This window comes from Aptenodytes patagonicus, chromosome Z (genome assembly GCF_965638725.1).
Source record: "Aptenodytes patagonicus chromosome Z, bAptPat1.pri.cur, whole genome shotgun sequence".
Classification (NCBI taxonomy): domain Eukaryota; kingdom Metazoa; phylum Chordata; class Aves; order Sphenisciformes; family Spheniscidae; genus Aptenodytes; species Aptenodytes patagonicus.
In genome coordinates, this window is record NC_134982.1 from 17,055,835 (window position 1) to 17,079,066 (window position 23,232).

General features: G+C 41.0%; 1 protein-coding gene across 3 annotated transcripts in view; it reads left to right on the forward strand.

Annotated features, from left to right (window-relative positions):
- GHR (growth hormone receptor) overlaps positions 1–23,232 on the forward strand; it is a 130,830-nt gene that overhangs the window by 43,200 nt on the left and 64,398 nt on the right. For all 3 annotated transcript variants that reach the window (XM_076363064.1, XM_076363062.1, XM_076363063.1), the window contains exons 2-3: positions 3,764–3,847; positions 20,638–20,717. In XM_076363064.1, the coding sequence (XP_076219179.1) occupies positions 20,648–20,717 (70 nt within the window). In that variant the 5' untranslated portion in view covers positions 3,764–3,847; positions 20,638–20,647. The remainder of the gene's footprint in view (positions 1–3,763; positions 3,848–20,637; positions 20,718–23,232) is intronic.

Consider the following 23,232-nt stretch of genomic DNA (forward strand, 5'->3'; position numbering starts at 1 on the left):
AGGCACCCAAATCTGCACACAGCACCTGAGGTGGGGCCGCACCAGTGCAGTGCAGAGTGGGACAACCACCTCCCTTGTCCGGCTAGCTATGCTGTGCTCGATGCACCCCAGGACATGGTTGGCCCTTTTGGCTGCCAGGGCACACTGTTGACTCATATTCAACTTGCCATCAAATGGATGGAATTACTTGATTGGAGAAGTCTTAAAAATGCATGTGAAAAGCCCATTTTTCCTTCAGTTTGCGACAAATATTTTCAAAACGGGTTCAGGAGAAAGTAGTTTGGGACTCTCAGCAAGTGCCACGCATCACAATTGATGCAAACTGGAAGGACGGATAAAACGTATCAGATACAATCAGAATAAAACTTAGGCAAATTATGTTTTGTCTTCCTTTGAGTTTCATTGTAGAGGAGTTATTTAACTGGAAATGGAAAGAAGTAAAATGCAGGAGAAATATAATAAAGAGAAAATTAGGATTCCTTAGGCCAAATCTTACAAGCACAAACACTCTGGAAATAGTTATCACAGATGCCAGAGATCCTGTTATGCATCTGTTGGTATCCCAGCGTAATGGAGGGGCAGGACTTCTGAACAATCTGTTAGGACTTGTGAATCCAGGTCATGTGTCTGCTTGGAAATAATCCATCCTTCCTCAGTGGCCCATGCAATCATAGGGTGTCCATAGTTTACCATCTTTCTTCCAAAGCATGTAATTTAAATCCTCCTCTTTTTTATCTGCTGCTAGCAACTTTCCAGTTCCGTATCTAAATATACAGAATCATGGAATCACAGGATCGTTGAGGTTGGAAGGGATCCCTGGAGATCATCTAGTCCAACCTTCCTGCTCAGGGTGGGGTTTCATTAATGCAGTTGCCCTGGGCCATGTCCAACTGGGTTTTGAGTGTCTCCAGACTCCACAATCTCTCTAAGCAACCTGTTCCACTGTTTGATCCCCTCTTCAGTGAAAAAGGTCATTAATGAAGATGTTAAATAGCATTTACCCTTGGGCTACTTCACTAGTGACTAGCCCTCAGCTGGACTTTGTGCCACTAATTGAAACCCTTTGAGCTGGGCATTCCAGCCAGTTTTCAGCCTGCTTCACTGTCCACTTATCTAGTTTGTACTTCATCAACTTGTCAATGAAGATTTTACATGGGACAGTGTCAAAAGCCTTTCTAACTTTTTTCCAGCACTGGGCCTTTGCTTAGAAGCTCTTCTGAAGACCAAAAGATCTTTTGGCACATTTGGGTCCACCTCATCTTCTACAGTTTATTATTTTTTGGTAGGTTAGCATGGGACGTACTGAGAAGATACAATGGGCAGAGATCCTCACATCCCAATCAAGGGAGTGATGAGTCTGAGTCTAGTTTGTGAAGCAAACTAGTCCTGGATGGGCCCTATCTTAACTCAGTGCAATCCTTTTGTTTGCCACATGGGTGAGAATAATCAAATGTGTTTCTGAGAAAATATGGCTCTGAAAAAGGCCTCACCTGTATAGTTTATTCACATGAATCTATGTTCTCCTTTTGCTGAAGTTGCAGGTTTTCCAAGAATCATTTAAAAGGTGGCTGCTTGCCTTTTAAACATCTAGCTCGCTACCTTATGTGCAGTAGTGCCTCTTTTTCACACATAATGAAGTGTCAGAGCGAGGTGCAAATATAACTTGTCTTCATGCTTGTGTGGTTTGTTCTAAACTGCAGTATTGCAAATAAACAGTGTCACTGCATGCAGTCTGTGCTATCACCACTTGCTACGAAGAGTGAAACAAAATGTTCTGAGTACAATTAGGTAATCAGGAGTTAGGACATTTCCCTTTTGTTGCCCATAAAATAGCTAAGAAGTCTTTTCTGCTGTTGAGCAGGATTTCAAAATATTTTGGAAAGACTGCTGGAATAATTTTCCCTGTCCTATTGTAGTAGGATTCTGACTTTGTCACATGGAGATCATTTCCACTTGCTAATACCCTACCAAGTGTTTTGAAACAGGAATTTGTCAGTAGTCCTTGGTAGCTCACTTCAGTCAACAGCTGCCTTAGAGTTCACAACTTTTTTTTCAGTCTAAGCTGTCCCTTTATTTTTGGAAAAGAGGGTTGTGGCTCCCTGGTCAATTAATTTCAGAGAGAATAAGAGTTCTTTGGAAAATCAGCAATTAAATCAACATAAGTCTCCTTATAGAATTATATATAAATGGGACACACAATCAGTTAGATTCTCAGCCTGATGAAATGCGAGCAGGCTCTTTCTGAAAATTGGGATAATAGAACTTGGCTGTGCATATTATGGGGTAGATTAGGTAAAGACTTGCAATGTATGGGCCTGTCTAGTCCTCTTGTTTCATGATGTGAACCAGGAGAGAACGCTGCTTACAGGTTTCACTTCAGCTAACCACACATAGGATAATTTATTTTAACCTTGATTGCTAATGCATATTATTCTTGCTTTTGCATGGAAAATGCCTTCTATTATTTTCAAATGTCTGTTCAATTTTTCTCTCTGTTCAGTTCAAGGATTTTTTTCTTTTTGTAGTTGGGGGGGTTGTTTTGTTTTCCTTTTTTTAATATAAATACAGAGGTGACACTTAGGCTTTTACATATTGCACTGAAGAAGGATTCCTGAGAAATATGATGAAATTTTCACTCACAATCACATTTTGCTTTCAATTATTTGTTGTTTAGGGATCTATCCATACATTAAAATGATATACATAAAAAAGAAGAAAATTCTATGGGTACAAATCACGATTCCTGCTGCTCTTTCTTAAGCCAGTGCTAGTACTCAGTCAAAGAAAACTCTTTTAAAATACTACTTTCTTTTTGTTGAGGCTAGGGCAGTGTTAGCCCTTCTGAATGTATACAGCATTTCTTTAGATGTTACTTGTGGGTTTTTTCAGACTGCTTTCTTTTCCTGGTTATTTAAAGAGCCCGATACTGTGAAATCCGGTCTTGTTTTCATAGTCCCATCCACTAGAAACCAAATTATTATGAATTATTCAATTAATGTGGGCACCATGGCTGACTTTTTAAAATGCTTAAAAAAGCTGACTTGCATCCTTGGGAAGAAGTAACCTTTCATGTTGAATTAATGTTATTTTTATTTAAATATAGAAGTACTACTAATTCAAAACCGTTTTAGATGCTGCTGCTGTGCCAAATATCATGGGAGTGATAATGTGCTTAGGAATTCTGAACATAACAAATGACGTACTTCTTTTTTTTTTAACAGCATGCCATCTTCCTGAGACTTACACACTGTCCTTTTGGAGAAAAAGGAAATGTTACTTTCTTAAAATTACCAGTTTATAAGTTACTACACTGTAGTTTATTGTCTAAAGTAATAGTAGTGAGATACAACTCATCCACACTCTCTTCTTGGTGATTCAGAGTTTGCTTCCAGTCCAGCTGATTTCCACCATGGCTGTGCAATGGAAAATGAGCCTTGATCAGTCACCCTGACTTCTTTTTGCCATTTAAATCTGTGTTCGTGCATTTTAATGTCAAGGTTAGCGTGGGATCCTGCGGCTTGGCAAGCCTGCAGCGATACAAGGGGTTTCAGGCAGCCGCTGCTGTTTGAGTGAGAAGCCCAGGTGCTCCGCTCAGGGCCATTGTGCAGACTGCCCAGCTGGTGGCCTTTCCCGAGGTGGCCTTCCCCAAGGAACAACAGTGACAGGGCGCTGGTTCGGATTTTGTTAGTCGCCTTCCTGCCGCTGGTGACCTTTGCTGTTCCAGAACTCATCTCTTGTCTCCGTTTCCCCTGATTTTGTGTAGGTGCTGGCATGGCTGGAGAAGGTCGTGATTTGCAGTTGAGCTGAGGGAGGCGTGAAGCATCATCCATCCCCTGCTGACACTGAGGTAGTGTGACACCTTTTGTCTTACCTGCAAGTGACTTTACTATGAATGTTGGCTAAGCAGAGCGATCAATAGTATCCTGTAGTGCCCTGCAGATAATCCTCACAGATCACATAATCCGTTCCTACAGAAGGTGATAATGATAGTACGCAGTACGCAGAATTCTGATTGAGATCCAATCGTCATATTCTGTTACCGCAAACAATAGAGATATTTGAATTAAGGCTGTCAAATTCAATCCTGATGTCAATTGATGGCTTCAAGCCCATTTTTACCAATCTCTAGTAGCCAGCATTTGAGACAAAGGGCTTGGTAACTGGTGGAAGTGGTTAAAAGCCATTTTTCCTTGTCAGAGAAAAATTATTATACTGTATTTTAATGAGCCATTTCTCATTTATAATGTTATTTAAACTATTAATTGCCTGACTTTTTAAATGCACAATATTGAAACAAATGGAGAAAAAAAATCTCTGTTTTTCCAGGAAGAGAGAATGTGAAAATGCATTATCAGAACGTTGTAGATGACAAATCCTGGTTTAAATGACACTTAAATGACATCTAGCTTGAATGTATGTATTGGGTCTAATTGATATCTGGAGTCTATTACTGAAAGCTTAATCACATTACAGTGGGGTAAATTTGAATCAAACATCACAGAAGTACACTGTGGTATAAGGGATTTGGACCTATGATTGTTCATGCCGTGGAATTGAAAAGCTGTTACCTGGTGTTAAATGGCTGCATGAGACTTTACGGCTGCTATCTGTGTACTATAGCAGTTTTATGAGACTTAATTGGCTATTCCTGTCTAAGTGTACACAAATATAATGTCATTAAATAGAAGGGAAATTCTAGAGACTTTTTGCTTTGGTTGTGGTAACAATAGGTAAAACTTGCCACCCTATGTCCATGTTTTTAATGTTTCTGCAACCAGATGGTGGAACTCTAGACACATTCATTGCACCATGGATCTCTGCTTGGCAGACTTGGCTAAGGATATACCAATTCCACTAAGAAAATAAGAAGGTCAGAATAGTGAAAAGTTACTTGTAAAAATGCTTGTAAATAGGCATAACTTAGAGTTGTTAGGGACTTCCTCAACCAAAGCCTTCTTTGTTGTGGTTACCGTGCCTTCTCATACAGAGTTAAGCACACCTGAAAAACAATTTATGAATGACTTCTCTCATTTTATAGCTGAAGCAACACAACCATACAGAAAGCTGCTTCTGTGCTCTGTTTTCCTGGCTTTCCATGCCCAGCGAGCCAGTTGGTCCCTAGCTAAGCTGCCGTTCCCGATTCCTCTGCAAGCAGTGGTGCGAGAAGCGTGCCCAGCACTGGGAGCATACATCTTAGACGCAGGGTCTGGCCTCCCTTCTGAGCTCCACCACGGGCTCACTCAGGGGTTCTGTCACCCTCTGTAACCTCGTTGTGTTTCAGTTTCCTATTTGTAAATGAAGGCTAATAACTCTTAACTTCCAGAAGGGACCAAAGCATCCTGATCCTTAGTAAATGCTGTTACTCACACAGTAGCATATGCCTGTCATATTTGGTGTGATACTGACACTGTGTTACCAAGGAAGAGTTCAAACCCTTTGTATTTAAGTATGGCCCTGGGCTTGGAAACTGATAGTGGATCCCTGGGTGGTAAAAATCATTTCTGTGGTGCTTTCTCGCTTGGTATTTTCCACTAACTAGAGATAAAGAACATTTTGGCACAAGGAAGAGGAACTAACTTAGTCCAAGGATAACATGATCATAGGGGAGGGGAGATCATGCTGACCAGATATCTTGAAAATGACATGTCTGTAATTTATATTACCTATGCCAAGTTAGTTTTAGATTATAGATTAAGAACTGGAAATGTGATAACTGTCCCCATGTAGATCAATTAATGGCTTAGCCTTCATATATTTGCCTTTCAGTACATGTTTGGCAATAACAGCCCCAGACTCAGTCATCTGGAGGCAAGTTTACTGTTCAGCTCTTCTGTGAAATTGAGACATGTAATGCATTATGCACAGTGGGAAATGTTCATCTGCACATTTTGTAGGCTGCAATTAATAAAGTGTTCTACTCTGAATGAGGTTTTTGTTTATCCTAAATGAATGTGTTGCATTCTTTCCTTAAAAATTAAACAGATGCCTTGTTATTTCAAGTCCGGGATACTGAAAGTGACCCACAGATGTGGCGAGAGTGTGCCTCATTGACATTTACAATCCCAATGGAAGATAACACATGAGGCACAGCTTTAAATAGATTTTGACAGTGCTGGTAATTCTGCGGAATATGCTGGAAAAAAAATTAATATCTGGCCAAAAGTAGCAGAGATGTTTGTAAAATAACGGCTGTAAAATATTCCAGTAACTGTAATTTCTTTAGCTATTAACACTTACCCAGCTACCAGGTCAGCACACCTCTCTGTCCTTTAAATATAAAGCTCTGTTGTAGAATACAACATATGGAGTATGGAAACCATTTGTGGTGCTGTGAGAGCCTGAGAAAAATTTAGAGTATGGAAATAAAATTGACTGTTGCTCCACAGTTTGGAAAAAACTTACAGGAATACAGGGCTTCTCTTTTTGAACAGCCTTTTAAGTTCAGGGAAGGACTTGCCTACACTGAAAATGTCAATAATACAATAAATGTATCCATCAGTTTAAAACCAACATGCTATAATACTTTTCTCATCAGGCAACTTTGTTTGATGTTAGGCTACCACAAACTAGGTATCCACCATGTATGGGTTATGTCTGCTAGTTTGTGACTGGGATCAGATCCAAATCCTTCGATTGATAGTGTTATGAATAGATCAGAGACATATATACTTAACTAAAAAAAACCCCAAATCACCCTTTTTTTTTTTTTTTTTGTTTTAAGCTTTATGGCTATTCCTCATACTTTTGCTTTATCAGTTCATCATACAATTTGAAGGGTTTGCTTTTTAGCATTTAATGATACAGTCATCAGTAGGACAATTTAATTTGCTGTTAAATAAATTGAGATAAATTCTGCTGCTCTTGAGTCATACGGTACTTCAGATTTGAAACCAAAGTTAAGATTCAGTTTGAACAAGTCTGACGAAGTCAGGTATTATGTCCTGGCAAAGGGCTACAGGCAGTCATATTTTATGAACTACTGTGCATAAAATAGAAAGGAAGCTAGGAATGTTAACATTAAAACATACTGCACAAAGTATTTACTTAATGGTCTTTTTTCTTTCAAGGGCAATACTCTGCACTCATTGGTAGCCACTTTTATTCTGGCTCTTGCTTCTGAGTAAAGTATCTCATAAATATGCTGTTTGAGAATTTTTTGTGAAAAATAGATTTTCCAGACTACACTGAACCAGTGAGAAGAATCAGATTAGATAAATCTGTGGAAACCTCTCCTCCCACACATGGCCTAGTGTGCTTTAAAAAATGCACTCCAGCAAATCAAGTCTTACACTGTACATACTACTGTAGGGTTTATTATGTGTGACTAGTAAAAATACATCCATATGGTCCAATCTTTGCAGCAGTATGTGGGAAGTAAATCTGTTTTTTGGGAAGGCTAAGCTCAGTATTCCCACTTAGCTGCAGTGGTCCCGCTGTTAGTTCAGCAACATCAGACTGTCTTACCCCGTCCACCCTCTGTGCCCGCTCCCGGGGAAGCAGCTCATCCCTTTCACCATGCTTTGCAAGCAGCTCTCCTCTTCCCATCTCTTCCTCATGAAGGCAGTTGCCCTCCTACTTCCATCACTAGCAGACATCAAGAAATAGGAAGAAGGAAAGGAGGGGAGCAAGGGGCTGGAAAAGCACAGCTCCCCATATCTCCCTGCACCAATGGCAGTGGGAGCAAGCCAAACTCTCCTTTGGGCTGTGGCTGGCAGAAAAAGCAGGGGGGTTCAGGCAGCCTTCACAGCCTTAAAAGCCATTTCTCATCTTCTCCAGGCAGAATTGACACAGGCTGGATGCCGTCATTTCATGGGCTAGATCTGGTTTATGAACTACATGCCATAAATAAAAACCTACGTAAAGAATCCTATTTTTGTTAAAGAAAGAAATGCTAGTCCTCTTTTTCAGATTTATCTCTGTAAAGCTATACCACCATCTCTATTAATTTGTGCTACAGCTCCTAGTAACAGCTGCTTGTTACAATATCACATGACTTTCAGCCACACCAGTAAATTACATGTACTACTCCCATCAGGACAAAATTCTTCTTGGAAAAAATAGCTTTTGGGCTGTTTCAAATAAGATAGTTGCTTAAAAAAATCACACACCACATGATACAAGTTTCCTAACATTTCTATAGTATGATACTTCAACTTTTCAGGCTCAAAACTGTTCTCTAGATTCTGTATCAAACATATATGTAAGTACACCTAGCAGTATCTATACCAAGATCTAGAACAAGTATCTATATCAAAGGAATGCACATATTCTAATTAAGACTTAAAATCTTAAAAAAAAAAACCAAACCCTTTCCTCTAATATGGAACAAAACGACACAAGGAAATTACAACGTAACTGCAAGCTCTACATTTTGAGGACTTTCCTACTTTGTAAGGGTACAGCTGTTGGGTACCTCCCTACCAGCTGAGCTGTTCAGGAGAAATCTGGCTGACCCACAGTATGTGCTTTTTCTGTGGATTTTATATGTCTACCGTAGAGCGTGTCTGAGTCTGGAAGAAAGCCTGCTCTCCTAGGGAGATAAAAACTCAATTCCAGGCCAGCCAAAACCAGACCCTTCTTAGCCAATAAACTAATTTATAGGCCACCGAGTAATGCTGCAATTAATTGTTCTCTGCAGCCCATAGAACAGCTGACATCTGGATTCACTTTCTAAGCTATGAAAGGACTACAGACTTTGAGGGGCTTGGGGTTCTTTTATATGTGATTACAGCACCCTGTATCAATTTCTATTCAGAGCTAACCGGTTGGTAAGCTGTCAAAAATCTTTGCACGCTATCACTTTAAAAATCTCTGAAAGCATCAACAGAGAAGTATCTTCCTTGAATGAACTATACCGAGTCATTATTCTTTTTAGTGTATGAGTCACCTGTTATCAAGCCTGATTGCTGAAGAAAAACTTGTATGCAATAAGTGAACTAAAAATCAGGACTAATTTATGCATCAGGGCAATTCAAAACTCAAAGCTCCGTCTGCTGTGATATTCCACAGTTTTAGTAATGTTGGGAAAATTATGATCTATGCAGAAGTGAAATCACTATCTAATGCTGCTGTACGCTTTGTAGTAGAACCTAAGAGCAGTCAGTCTCATCATGCTTATTGTGAACATGGTTGCTTACACAGGATTCAAGTGTGATTGGTAAGTGTCATACAAATTTTAGGAGCAGATGATATCATTAATGACTTCTTAAAAAAAAAAAGAAAAAAGGTTTTTTTGTATGGTAAGGTTTTTCTAAAAATTGAAGCCTTTTATCTCTCCAAAAATAAAGTTCCCTGTGATATGATTCAGTGTAAGAACCACAAAAAGGCAGAGTCATACTCTTTCCCTTCTACACTGACAGTTTCCACACATGGTCACGCAGGTGAGACTAAAAAGACTGCAGTTTAGTCTGCAGGGCCCAGTGTTGAGTGGAGTGATTACTGATGCGCTGATTAAAGGGAGAGAGCCAGTTGCTAAGACTGTTCCTGACAGGCTCCTGCGTAAGCAGCCTTGCTCCCTATTTCAGTATAAAAATGGGTACTGAGGCAAGACTGGTTGGTTAGGCTTCGGAGGAGTTGGGTATTGTGCTAGACCAGGAGAGCCCCCAGCAGGGTTTCAGAAAACACTCTGGCTACAGTGCAATGTCCTCCCCTTTAGTCTGCTCATTTTTATTGTATTGTGTGTCTAAGTCCTGAGATCTAGCTTGGTATGGGATTTATTTTTGTGAATAGACCTCACGAAATGGGTTTGAGTCTGAGCAATACTTGTGGTTGTGGTGGGTGAAGGCTCAGGCTCTAAGCTGCTCCTCAGGGCAGATGTCGTGTGAATTTTGTCTGTAAACATCTATTTCCTCATGGTCCTGTGTACAATAACAATAACAGCAATGGGGAAATGTGAATGCACTAGTCTGTTTTTAAAAAAAAAACAGTTGAATCTGCTCCAAAGTTTCACTTTCTTGATCAGATAGTAACGTGATGGAGTTCCTGCAGAGGAAGGAGTCCTAGCATCGGTGGAGGCGGACACACTCTCCATCGGCCAGCCAGCCACCCTTGCACTGAGCAGCTCTGTTGTTTGTAGCACCCGTTGCAGAGTATCCCCTTTTGGAGTTGATCAATTCAGAGTTCGTGTATTTTATCTGTGATGTCTAAAAGCAAAGGTTGCAATGTAGAACTGTGATTGTTTTAGTTTCTGACATTTTAGGAGTGGTAAATGTGGAGGGAGAGGTTTACATCCACTGCACTGGGGTTACCATAGCTAAAGAGCATGGTTCATTCCTACTGTTTGTAAAATAGAGCTATACACTTATTAAGAAGGTTTTGCTAGTTGCTTGAGTGTTTCAGATGAGCTGGTCTTTCTCTTAATTGCAATTCTTTCTCTCTTAAAGCAAACTATTAGTTTGTTGTTTTGGGGTTTTTTAATCTACTACAGCTTTATTTTGTGATGCTAAGATGGCTGGCAATAAATCCACAGACTCTGTAATGTTCTGTGGTAGGTAAGACATTGGAGAGGGTTGCAGTCCGTGCCTTACTCTGCTGCTGGGCTGTGGTGTAAATGCAGGCAAGCCACTCCTCTTCCCGGTGTCTCCATTTCCCTGTCTGTAAAATGCATAATGCCGCTGACCCCTGCTGCAGACTGCTTCAGGATTTGCTGATGGAAAACATTGTCTGACAGCTTTAAAAGACCTCTTTAGAAATAGATTTGGCAAATTACCTTTAAAATTAATATGGCTGTTTCTATTGCTTATTTTGCAGACACTTCTTAATTTCTTCATTGGTGGGGTTTTCTTAGAGGAAGTGTTGGGCATTGGGACTAAGCTCTTTCAGTTTCCAATGTGAATTTCTAATGGCAACCTGGCATCTCCTTTTACCTTGCATATTCCAGAGGATATCCTTCCTTGTAGTGCTATGCTACCTGCAGGTGCCCACTTGGAAGATTAACTGGGCGATTTTCATCTTCACTAAACTAGTAACTGTTCAATAGGTCACTAACTCTAGAGATTACCAGGCATGGCTGTTCAGTTTATTCCCCTTAAAAGTCAGGCTGGCTTGATCACCCACTGTCAAATGCACTTGTCTCCACTTCCTTAATCATTACTCTCTCATCTCCAACCTGATCTCCAAGCCTGTGCTGGATCCCATGTCACATATCCTCTGACCTCTCCAGTGGGGGGGAAAGGGGCTTTCCTCAAGGCTTCCCATACTACTTCCCCATCAGATCTTTTGTCTTCTACCCTGCGCTCACCTGCCTCATGGGGTGGAACCTCCCTCTCTCATGGGGATACAAATAATCAGCTGAATACCGGTAAAGTCACACCTTCATGTTTCAGCAAAATGCTAATATGCATGTGTGCATGTGTGTGTGTTCAGCGCGTGCAAGCGCATGCACACAGACAGAACCCCACTTCTGTTCATTCCTTGTGACGAATTGTTTCAGGACCTGTGATAATTGAAATGGCTAAAATAAGCATAGAATCATAGAATAGTTTGGGTTGGAAGGGACCTCTGAAGGTCATCTAGTCCAACCCCCGTGCCGTGGGCAGGGACATCTTCAACTAGATCAGGTTGCTCAGAGCCCCGTCCAGCCTGACCTGGAATGTTTCCAGGGATAAGGCATCCACCACCTCTCTGGGCAACCTGTGCCAGTGTTTCACCACCCTCAGCATAAAAAATTTCTTCCTTTTATATCTAGTCTGAATCTACCCCCCTTTAGTTTAAAGCCATTCCCCCTTCTCCTGTCGCAACGGCCCTGCTAAAAAGTTTGCTGCCATCTTTTTTCTGAGCCCCCTTTAAGGACTGATAGGCTGCAATAAGGTCACCCCGAAGTCTTCTCTTCTCTCAGCTGAACAACCCCAACTCTCTCAGCCTTTCTTCATAGGAGAGGTGGTCCATCCCCCTGATCATGGGGGATGATCCCCCTGATCATTTTCGTGTCCCTCTTCTGGACCCGCTCCAACAGGTCCATGTCCTTCTTATGCTGAGGGCTCCAGAGCTGGACACAGTACTCCAGGTGGGGTCTCACCAGAGCAGAGTAGAGGGGCAGAATCCCCTCCCTCGACCTGCTGGCCACGCTGCTTTGGGTGCAGCCCAGAATATGATTGGCCTTTTGGCCTGCGAGCGCACATTGCCAGCTCATGCCCAGCTTTTCATCCACCAGTACCCCCAAGTCCTTCTCAGCAGGGCTGCTCTCAATCCCTTCATCCCTAGCCTGTATTGAAATATCGGGGGTTGCCCCAACATTGCATCATAATGCCATGATACGATTCGAAATGTGATGTGGAAGAAAAGTTGCTTGAAGTCCTTAAAGAGTAAAGTATATACCCAGTATATATAGACTTTGAATAAATTCAGTTACTGAAATGAGCTTGTTTGTCTCCCTGTATTTGGAAATACTGGACACGCTAACCTTGGAAAAATCTCCAATTAAAACAATAACTTAACAGCATCCGTCCTATGGCTCTTGGCTTAAAAGGTGTCATCAACAGCTGTATCATAAAAATGTGTATCAGAAGTGATTGGTTCAGTGCAAAGGTTCTAGAGATTCTGTTTAGATGGTATATAAAAATGCTGATGTGTTTTTAAACCATTTTCGTAAGGGTGGACATAGTCTATTTATGTATGTGAGATGCTTCATCAAAACATACTTTAAACTTAAAAGTTGGGTATTTCAATTTCCAGATCTTACCAATGCAAGTGGACGGAGAAGTTAACTGACTTTTAAGATTTTATGAAAGGTTTGAACAGAAAGCAGCTTTTCTTCACAAGTTATTACTTACCTCATGAAAACTTGTTTTGGCAACGCTGCATTTAAAAATACTGAATAATCTTCTCCCCTTGCTGGTCTCATTCAGTATCTGTTTCAACTTTGTGGTGATTTACACAATTAAGGATCTAGCTCAAAATCTTTGTATATGGCTATACGAAGTTGGTTGTTGAATGCTACTACTTTTGAATGAACTACTTTTTGGTAGGTGCCCACAGTTTATATATTCAAATTTGCATGGACTTAAAGCACCAAATCAGCAGAGAATAGGGCCAGGGAACAATGCTGGTATGACCTTACAGAGGACACATGGAAAGCAGTTGAAATCATATTGTTTCTCATTAACAGAGAACTTCTTTAACAGAGAATTTTACTTGGAATTATTTTGAAAAACAGTTATGTCGAATAGATGTGCTCGTATGCTAACTCTACATCAGTTTAAACGAGATTTAAAGTTAGCTTCAATCTGTAAATCAATATAAATCATATCTTAAACTGATAGGAACTTCGGGACATACAAAATTGCACCAATTTAAAATGCACTATTTACTGTTATACCTTCTGTCAAACTGATTAATCTTTGTATGTTGACCAAGTGACAGTAAATATGTGAGTACGTGGAGTCATCAGTGGCTGTCCAGAAATGCTGCTCCAGTCCTTTGTCTGTCATTTACCAGATTTCACTTAATTCGCTATTTAAGTTAATGACTTCCTAAATGCCATACAGGCTTTGTTGTGTAGTCTTTAATCTGATTAGGAGCACATGAATAATTTAGCATGTGATTAAACCATGTAATTAATTTGTCCCATGGTAATAGACTGTTAAGTAGTTCCATTAGTGTAGGATAAATACTAGGGTCTTGAACTTAAATTTTACAGCTTCTTGAAGATGTTTTTCCTGGAAGAAATGTTTTTTATATATAAATACTATTTAAAATGAAAACCCTGCTCCCCCTGATTTCCTGAAATTGCTCTTCGAGGTCTGAAAGGCATGTTTGGGTTCAAGGTGATTAGAAGAAATTGAGGCTGCTTTGTTCAAAAATGCTGTTTCAAAATGATGAAGCTCCTGCTGACAGGGTTTGGTTATCGCCAAGCATTTTTGATGAGATGCAGCTATTGTGCTGCTTTGATACGTTTTGGGGGCTGAAAAGCAAACAAAGCAATTAAGTCTTTTCCAAGTTCAAAATTTTCTGTTTATGCAGTAGACAGAAGTGTAAGACTATAACTTCAATTCTCTTTTAGCAATTGTCTTCTGATGGAGATGATCTACTAGTCTTACAGCTAAGATCCTCCCTCTGTGTACCTAGTCCATTAGGTTACTGCTGTCAAAGCATAACAGATTTTATTGTGAATAAAGAATTGATATGCCACATGCCACAGCCATCCTTGGACTTCGTAGCCCAGTTCTTGGAGTACGAATTTATAGCTGGATTAACCTATAACAGCTTTCAGTACAAGCCCAAAGCAATGTCCAAGCTCTGGATTCACTGGAGGGCTTCTTAACCACATCCAAGAACGGATAACTATTTGGCCTGTTACCAGTTTATATGAAGTTTAAATCAGAGTAATTAGTTGACACATCTACCCATGGGGAAAAAGAAATCAGCTCTGGTAAAAGTGTTGAAGGTGTCTCTTACAATAGGGATACAAATAAATTTGGTGTTAAAATGAAGCTTTCATATAGTCTCTATTCCAAAATTAGAAGGTTTTTTGGAAAAAAAAAAACTTTTCTAAATCCAAAGTGAGCAATTATTTTAATAGATTCCATTTTCAATTTTAATACTTAAAACTATTATAAATTATTTAGCTTACATAGAGCTCTAATTAATAATATAAAATTGCCTCTGTTCCATAGTTTAGTTTTAGTTTGTCATAATGATGTACCTTTTAATAATCCTCAAATTTTTATCAAACCATGCATAATAAATGCAGCTTTATGCCAGAGTCCTTCATTCTTTTCCAGTGATGCTGTCTTTTGTTGTTAGGTTTTTTGGGTTTTTTTCTGAAATGTGCCCTTTATGAGATTTTTTTTTTTTTAATTTGCAGTACATAATTTCTGCTTCTATGGTATTATTCCTTGCTCTTTTCATATCCCAGATAACCACACACACTAGGTGAATAGTCTGTTACTCATACCAACTGTGACAATTTGTTATTTCTGTTTCTTAACACGGCTGAGTATATATCCCTGACAAGGGTTCTATAAAAACAGGTGTTCATCAAAGTGCTGCTGTGATGACTCAATCAAGCTGTAATATCAGCAAGCAAGGGAATAAGTCTTTAGGTCCATGGCAGTTTTAGATTGTGTTGATTGGAAGGGCTATAACTCATTTCATCTGCAGAATGACTCTGTCCTGTTGGCATTCAGGGGAATGAGGGTAAGCAGGCAAAGCGGCTTCAGCTACGCACAATCAGCCAAACTGGCGTGAATGTTTTTACGCAAGCACAGAAAGATTTCCTCTTGGTGTCACTAATCTTGCCGTGAGATAGCTTGTAAGGAATACCTGCACTGTAAAAAATAAAGGCCTTTCACCCAGAAAAATTCTGCAGGGATATGTACATACGTATTTCGTAGTTGCATAAATAAGGTTCAGGACAGATCTGGAGAGCCTGGAGTTACATTCCCTTCTCGGCACTTCTTCTTTCTTGGTGGTGGGATGTACTGGTGTAGTGCTTACTTGGTGGCGGATGTACTGGTGTGTGTTCACCTGCATTGTACACTTTCATGTCCTTCCCTGTTTGTGATCTGATGGAATGATGACACGTAGCAATGTACAGAAAAGCAGCTCAGATTAATCCTTCGCTCAATAATTTTGTGGTTCGGTTTGCAGCAGAGAGGCCACCTTTGGTTCTGGAATAGCTGCATGTGTGCTGCTTTGGCAAGCAATGCTAAACTGGGGAAGGTTACAGTGGAAAAAACTCTCATATTTGGAGTACAGTGAGTTAAAGGAGATGGCAAAAGCAGAAGTCCCTTCGTAGGCACAGCTTAATGAAGTGTCATGTCCTTTGTCCTTCAGGTCCTTTCAGGTTCAGGAGCTATCTAAATGTAAAGATCTCACTTTAAACAACAGTTTTGTTTATAAGCAAAACTCCTTACGGTTTACTCTGAGTGTTAACATTGTTACCTGACCAGAGGAGATGCAAACTATTCAGTAAGCTGTGACTAAACTGTTTCTTTACTCAGGAATTTTCTTAGCCCGGTTTCAACTGTTTATGCTGACTATGTTCATGTCCCAGTGGAGAGATGTCGTGTTTAAATTCACTTGTGATTGACCTCACTCCAACATTGCTATAGAAAAGGGCCAAAAATTTTTTTTATCCTTTTTATAACTCCTGGCTCCCTTTCTGTACTGAGGCAATTAGCCTCAGCTGACCTCTAGCCAAATGTTCCTGTGGTCAAGTTTCAGCTGGCTTGAGGACAGTCAGCTGCTGTAATTTTTTTTTCTGGTTTTAGCTCTCTTCATTCTTACAAACTGCTGGAGTTGGGTAAGATATAGACTATTATTCCTTAGAATAGTGTATATTACAGACACTGAATTTTTTTTCTGTTAAATAGCAGGGGCTTTATTAGTGGCATTTGTCTTTCATGTGCATACAGGGGTAGGTGTTGGGAGGTAGATATTACTAGATTTTAAAAGGTCAGTTTTGTCCTAAAGCCGACAGAGAAGCTGTCTCTTGCAACGTTAACACTGCAGCCTCTGAACAATACTGTTCTTGTTGGCAGCAAGCTTGCAAGAGTGTCTTAGGGGAACAGCAGCGGGTGGTTACAAGACAGATTTGTAAGAACTTTCTGCAAGGCAGTAGTTGTCTGATGGAGGGGCAGATGGCACTTCAGAGGACTCTTCTCTCAGAAATTTTATTCTGTACCACCAAAAGCAATATCATGATGGGGCAGCTCCTGCTTTGCACCAGATTTTCTTCCACGAGACCAGAGCCGTGGCGGTGTAGCTCTCCCTTGGCCTCTGAAACCTCTAGAAGTGGTAGTTGTACCTGCAGCCCAGCAGAGCTTTTGGTATATGTGCTGGACGCAGAGAGGTCATGTAGTCCCTGGTGCTTCACACCCCTTGCAGAGCTCCTTTTGTCTGGGAGAGACCCTGAGTATGGGCCCTGTCCCAAGGGCTCTGGGTTCAAGCTCCAAGGAGGCTAGCACAACTTGCCCTTTCCAGAGGGTGTACCCTTCCTACAAAGGGTGGAGCATGGCCCATCCATATTTTCAAATGAGAGCAGTTACCATTTTTGAGCTCAGTCTTGTCTGTACTGGGCATGTTCAGAGTATACCAGTACGATTTTTCTCCCACATGCAACTTGTCTGGACGGATAACTCAATGGAAGATCCCATGTGGATTTAGGCAGAGCAGAGACACTGTTGCTTTGCCTTGCTAAGATAGTGGCATTTGTGAGAATCCATAGAAGAAGCATCATTTGTTTCTATACCGCATTTTACTAGCAAAGAGGCAAGGGATTAAGCAGCAATTCTGATCACCTTTGACGTTTAGGAACGTAAATTAATCCTGTGCCCTGTTTCAGAGAGCTAGATGTTTTAGTCAAGGTCTGTGGCTCAGCAGGGACTGTCCCAATAATTATAGAATTGCTCTTAAAAAAATAGTAGCTACTGCTGGAGGGGTCACTGTGTCCTCCCCTCCACCCTGGCTGCTCACTCCCATGCTTGTGCTGCCCCGGCTCTGCTCCAGGGGTCCATCTTCACGGAGTCCTGATAAACCCGGTCAGCAAACAGATTTGTTACAATAAATGTTTATGGACTAATTTTAACTGGAACTTCATGATGGAGTTCACTGCATGCAGGTATGTAAACAAGTCTGCCAGCACAAGAGGTAGAGCAGTACTGGAATGGGATTGTTTTCATCTGCAGCAGCAAGACCTTATTGAAGTTCATTGTGATTGTTGACCTCTGGGATGTATTTCCAGACTCCTGGGTTGGTGCTCCGGCTGTCAAACCACTCTTCCTGGGAGTAAGCTGAGATGGCAGGGATGGAGGCGATAGCCGTGCTGTGACAGCTTGCACATGGGCACTGATGCTGGTCCCACCACGGAGTTGTTTGGTGTGGTTATGAGAAACAAAACGGTGTTCACAGATGTGCTCTGAATGACAGACTCTGTTGATAACATTTGTTCTCACAGGAGAACTCCTGTGAGGGTTTGGGCTTTTCTTGTGGCCGTTGTTAGGCAGGAGGAAAGCTTGGAGAAGAGTGGTAGGAAGACCAGCAGAGGCTGGTGGACACAGGAGAACAGGGAAGTGTGAACATGGAGTCAGCACAGGATGCCTGGGTATTTCGACAGGGAGAGAGCAGGAAAGTTGTAAATAAAGTGACATTGTGCTCGGGCCTGTGAAAGAGAAAACAAAACTTTAGGGAGAAAGTGGAAGGGCTGAAAAGGGGGGAGGCTGTTCGATGGGGTAGAAATCGTGTAGGAGGAGAGGAACTGTCAAATAGAGAGAAGCATTTCTGTAGAAGATTTATTAATAAGAGACAATAAGAATCCTTTAAACAAGAGTACAGATGGAGCAGGGGAACAATTGAGCTAGCTGAAAACGTGGCTGATCTCAGATGAACCTCGTGCTGTGCCAGTGTAGCTCCTCTCTGAGAGTAGGAGGATTGTTGGCCTGTGATTTGTTTTATGAACTTTTTCCCAGCCCTGTGCACTCCAGCAGCTGCAGCCTTCACTGCTTCTGGTCCTGCTCCCCAGGCTGCCTCACTCTCACACTGCCCCAAATCGTCACTAACGCACCTCCAGCCTCACCATACTCCTTCCTTCCTCCCTGTCCACATGAGAAAGGGGGAGTCACCTTTGGAGAGACCTGTATCTGCTTGGCCAGGGGAAAGCCTGGCGCCTGGCAGGTCCCCAGAGCTCCCCCAGCTCTTCTCTCTGTGCAGCTGCCCCATGCCCACTCAGACTGGCCACAGGGTGCCCAGGTGGTGCGGCTGGGCATCCCCACGGTGGTGTGGGTGCGGTGGGGAGCATCTCCTGGCTTGCCTTTGCAGGTCTGGGTTAGACTCTGCTAGCCTAGACCAGTTGGAATAAATGCCTCCTGCACTGAGCCTGAAACTCAAGAATTACTGAGCAGTTGTGTTAATGAGGGTGTGAGAAATACCTCCTGATTTTCAAGTTTTGTACTAAACAGCATGAATGAGAAATCTGGAGTTGGTAATAGTTTCCTTTTTTTTCTGTAGTGTGATTCAATCTGTTCTCTTGGGGTAAGAAAATTAAGGAGGGAAATATCTTTTAAATTCAGTGTTACCATAGTTTTACATACTCAGCGTGCTTGTGTTTTACAGTTTCTGACTAATTCAAACTTTGCTAACTCTACTAGGAGACTGACTAGTTTTTGATACCCAGATTTGACAGCATCAGTTTTTAATTGATAACACCCACTTAGAGATTGCTACTCATTAGTGGGCTTGGTTGTTTGGACACTTGTGATTTAATTTCCTGTTAGATGAAGAAAGAAAACGTCTAACTGAAAGTGTAGAGTCAAGGTTTGTCATACCAATTTACGGTCAAATGTGAAAGTGGAGCTATTCCTCTCTCTCTCCCCACTGCCTCACTGAGCTGGGGTGTCAGTGTATCTTGGCAGTTTTGTGCCACGGGAACAAGAAACTGCTGCCTGACTGTCATTTCAGTGTTCGTGTTCATTCTGGTGTTGTAGCTGTGGTTTTGAAGGTCTCCGGTAATCTCTGTGCTCCACTGGCATGGTTGTAAATGGTCAGGTAGTAATCCATGGTATGTATGTTTTCCCCCTACTACATATGGACACCTCATGAGCTTTTGGGGGCATGGTACAATTTTGTGCAGAAGGTTGCACTGCCCGCAAGTCCAGCATATCCCATCCTGCCCTTCCCTGTTGTTATCAAATGCTGGTGATAATGACAGGAGCAAAATAGTGTGATGGGGTAGGCTATGTGAGTGTAGCACAGGTAAATAAGGGAGAAGGAGGAGTGTGCTTTTTGGGGAGGTTGTAAAGGCTTATTGGGTTATGCTTGGGTTGTAAAGGTTTGTATGCATGGAGGTTGTAGAGGCTTGTGTGGATGTGCTCGGGTCTGTCGGAAGGTGCCTTCTCAGAAATGACGCAGGTAGAAGTTTCCAGCATGAGACAGCCTCCATGGCGGCCCCTGAAGAGCAGTGTGGCAGAGCAGGGACACCAAGGCAGGTGCTCGGGGCTGTGCAGGGTGCCGGTAGGGAGCAGACCATAGAATTATCCCAGGTTACTCTCATCATTGCAGCCCTGCAGCTACTGCTTCCCTCTCCACTCCTGGAGTGCTGCCTGCCACAGGCAGTGGCCGTAGGTACTAAGCTGGTGTTTCTCTGCTAACAGCCATTTGGCTTTCTGGTGTGGGAGCTGGCTTATTAAACTGCATTACTCCTCTCAGCTTTACTGCATGTAGTCCTAGACCCAGGAAGGGTTATACATGGCATGCAAAGATGAATACAGCTTCAGAGGAACATGAGCTGAAAAGGGGATAATCGAGTTTTTGTTCCCTGAAATAGATACTGTTCTTTGCCTTCTTTCATATTTAACCTAGGCTAGTCATTGGGATCCATCCCCCAAAGGCTGTTGTGGGGTGAGTGTGGCTACTCCCTGCAAGCAGGCTAGAGATTGACAATACTTGATTTTTTTCCCCCTCTATATTAAATGAAGTAGAAACCCATAAGCTAGTTCTTTCGTAAAAATAGTATTTACTCGCTGTTCTAGACTGCAAGATGATGTATGACTTTATGATGCAATAAACCATAAACTAAATACACTTCTGGCTTAAATCCAATCAGAAATTCAACAAAACTAGATAATAGTTTAAATGTCATGTCATATTAGTTAGTAATATTAGTTTATAAAGAAACTTCCTTACTGTCTTTTGTTATTACAGAATTAGAGGTATGGATCTTCGGCATCTGCTGTTTACTTTGGCACTGGTCTGTGCAAATGACACACTTTCTGCAAGTGATGGTAAGTTTTATGATACCTTTCTGTGCCTTTGTGTGTGTACATATATATATAGCTTTATATAAAGAGTATTTTTATATTATATGTGTCAGGACTATGCAAGTTCCTTGATTGCAGTAACCTTGGTAAGTAATGTGAAATGTGAAAAATACATCAGTTAATCTTGTACAGATAGTGGGTGAGATTGAGACATGTTGCAGAATGACAGTGTTAGATGTGTGATGTGTAAACAGGCTGGATCAATGTTGTTATTAGATACCTGGATTTTTTTTGCTCAGGTACTGAAGATTATGAAAAAATTGTATGGGGTTAATTTTTTTTATAGAATCTGGTGTGTTTTTTTCTTAACAAGTCTTTTTAGTATATTCATATGTTAAGTGTAGAACTATTTGGAAGTACAGAGGAAGCATTTTAAGACTGTACACTTTGAGTCTGAGGCCAATATGAACAAGTTTCATAAGAAATACACTTAGAAATTCTTGAGTAGAGGTTATAAAAGGGATTTGAAAAGAATATGTACTCTCAACCAGACAGCTGGCTGTGGGTAGCCAGTAGAAGCCTTTTTAGCATTGAGAAGCTCTGAATGCACATTCTGTGATGTTCATGATTCAACAGATCTGCTCAGGATTCACGTCCACTGAATGTACCTCTGGCTTTCCACAGTTCTTCTCTTTCCCATCCTTCGTCACTTCAATTCTTCCATCTTCTGAATTAAATGCAGGCTGGAAAGTACTTGGTCCAGCTGAGCTTTCTCTGATGCTTTTTCTCATTGCAACCGGCAATGATTAAGAACCATTTCTGTATCACCCGGAGGCCTGTCCTGACTCTGGTGGGTCCTCTGGGACTGGTCTTTTACTCATTTAGAATAAAAAATTCCCATTAACTCCAGTGGGAGTTTTACGTTGTGTCAGACTGATACGCTTATGCTGGTTATGATCTGCTCCTGTAAACAAATGCAACCTAACCTGGTCTGCTCTGTCTTGTTCTGGCCTTTGGAGAGAGCAGTAACAGTTTTCCATAGTTACTAATTTTATGCAAACATGTCGCTGATTCTCTCAGAGCTACGGAGCAGCTGCAGAAGGGTGGCTCCTTAAGTAGGTACCCCTCCTGATGTCCTAGCCAAAATCAGTGTTAGCAGAGAAAGTCAGAGAGGGCAGTTTGACGAGTAATTTTGGAAAAAGTGGGGTGGAAACAGCTTCCACAACAAACTAAATATGCTGATAAAATTTTCAATGAAAATTTCTGACATCTCTCAATTTCTTTTTTTTTGTCCTTTAGCTCCATACTTAGATGTTATGGAATGCAAATTACATACCTATAGAGTTGCAAGCCATGTTTCATTAGCCTTTCTAGTGTTAGTTTTAGAATATGGTACTAAACCAAAGAGCTATGGCATAGTTGCCTGTAGTCATAACTGTCCTACAGTTTAAAGGTAAAATCATCCTCCTTCGCCCTGATACAGTTCTGTATTTTCTTGGAGTCGCATACTTAAAATTTCTAGATATCCGTATTTGCAGAAGCGCTGGAGAGATATAAGGGGTATTACTTTGTTGTTAATGGAGATATTACGTTGAAATAAGATATAATTGGAACTCAAATGATCAGTTTTCAGAGAATTCTTCCATAAGTTAACTTTGTTTATTAAAAAAGGGATTTGGATAGGGAAAACACAAGTTTCTGTTTATTTACTTCTGTGTGTGTGGCTCAGATGCTTGTCCTCTGTGTTATCAGGAAGGGAATCTATAAGATTCTCTTCTCCCTTGCTAGTTAAGACTTTTTCTTTAACGTTTACCAAATTTGGTTTGAGTTCCTAGTGGATCTGACCATTGAAGGTGATGAATGGATCAAGTTTTCACTTTTGTTCCCTACTTCCATTTGCTACTTGCAGCAATACTTTCATTCTGCTACCTACATGTCCCATGGGAAATGAGTGTGCCTATGTAAGAAGTGTGTAAAGAAGTGCCTATGTAAGGAAGTGTGGGGCAGTGAAGTGTTTGTTTTCATATTAGAATTGGGCTGAAACAATGTGGGGCCTTTATTTAATGTGTTTTGAATCCTTGTCTGTCTTCTGATTTGGTTAAAAAAAGAAGAATTTTCTGATAGGAATTTGCAGAATAAAGCTATATACTCATTTTTCCCCCTTTGTGTACCAATCTCTTTAGTTAGACATATGAACTGAAATAAAATTTGCAAGTTCCTCCTTGGTTCTGCTGAAATGTGGAAAGTCAGTATTTCGCAGTGAAATATGATACATGTACCAGCTTCTACTAATTGCCTCGTACAGAATGGTCAGTAGAACAAAAATGAATGTGTCCTGACTTGATCCTTCGCCCCCAGTGTCTGCATTTTACAGTACATTCATTCAATACACAAAAATAATCCCTGCCCAGATGCAGTCTACTGGACCAATTAATTTCTCTCTTGAGGTTTAAAAGCACATGAGGATTTTTTGATCATTGGCAAATGAGGTGTGGTCCGGATGCCCTAAGTTCAGCAAAAATCTGTGTTATAAATTAAA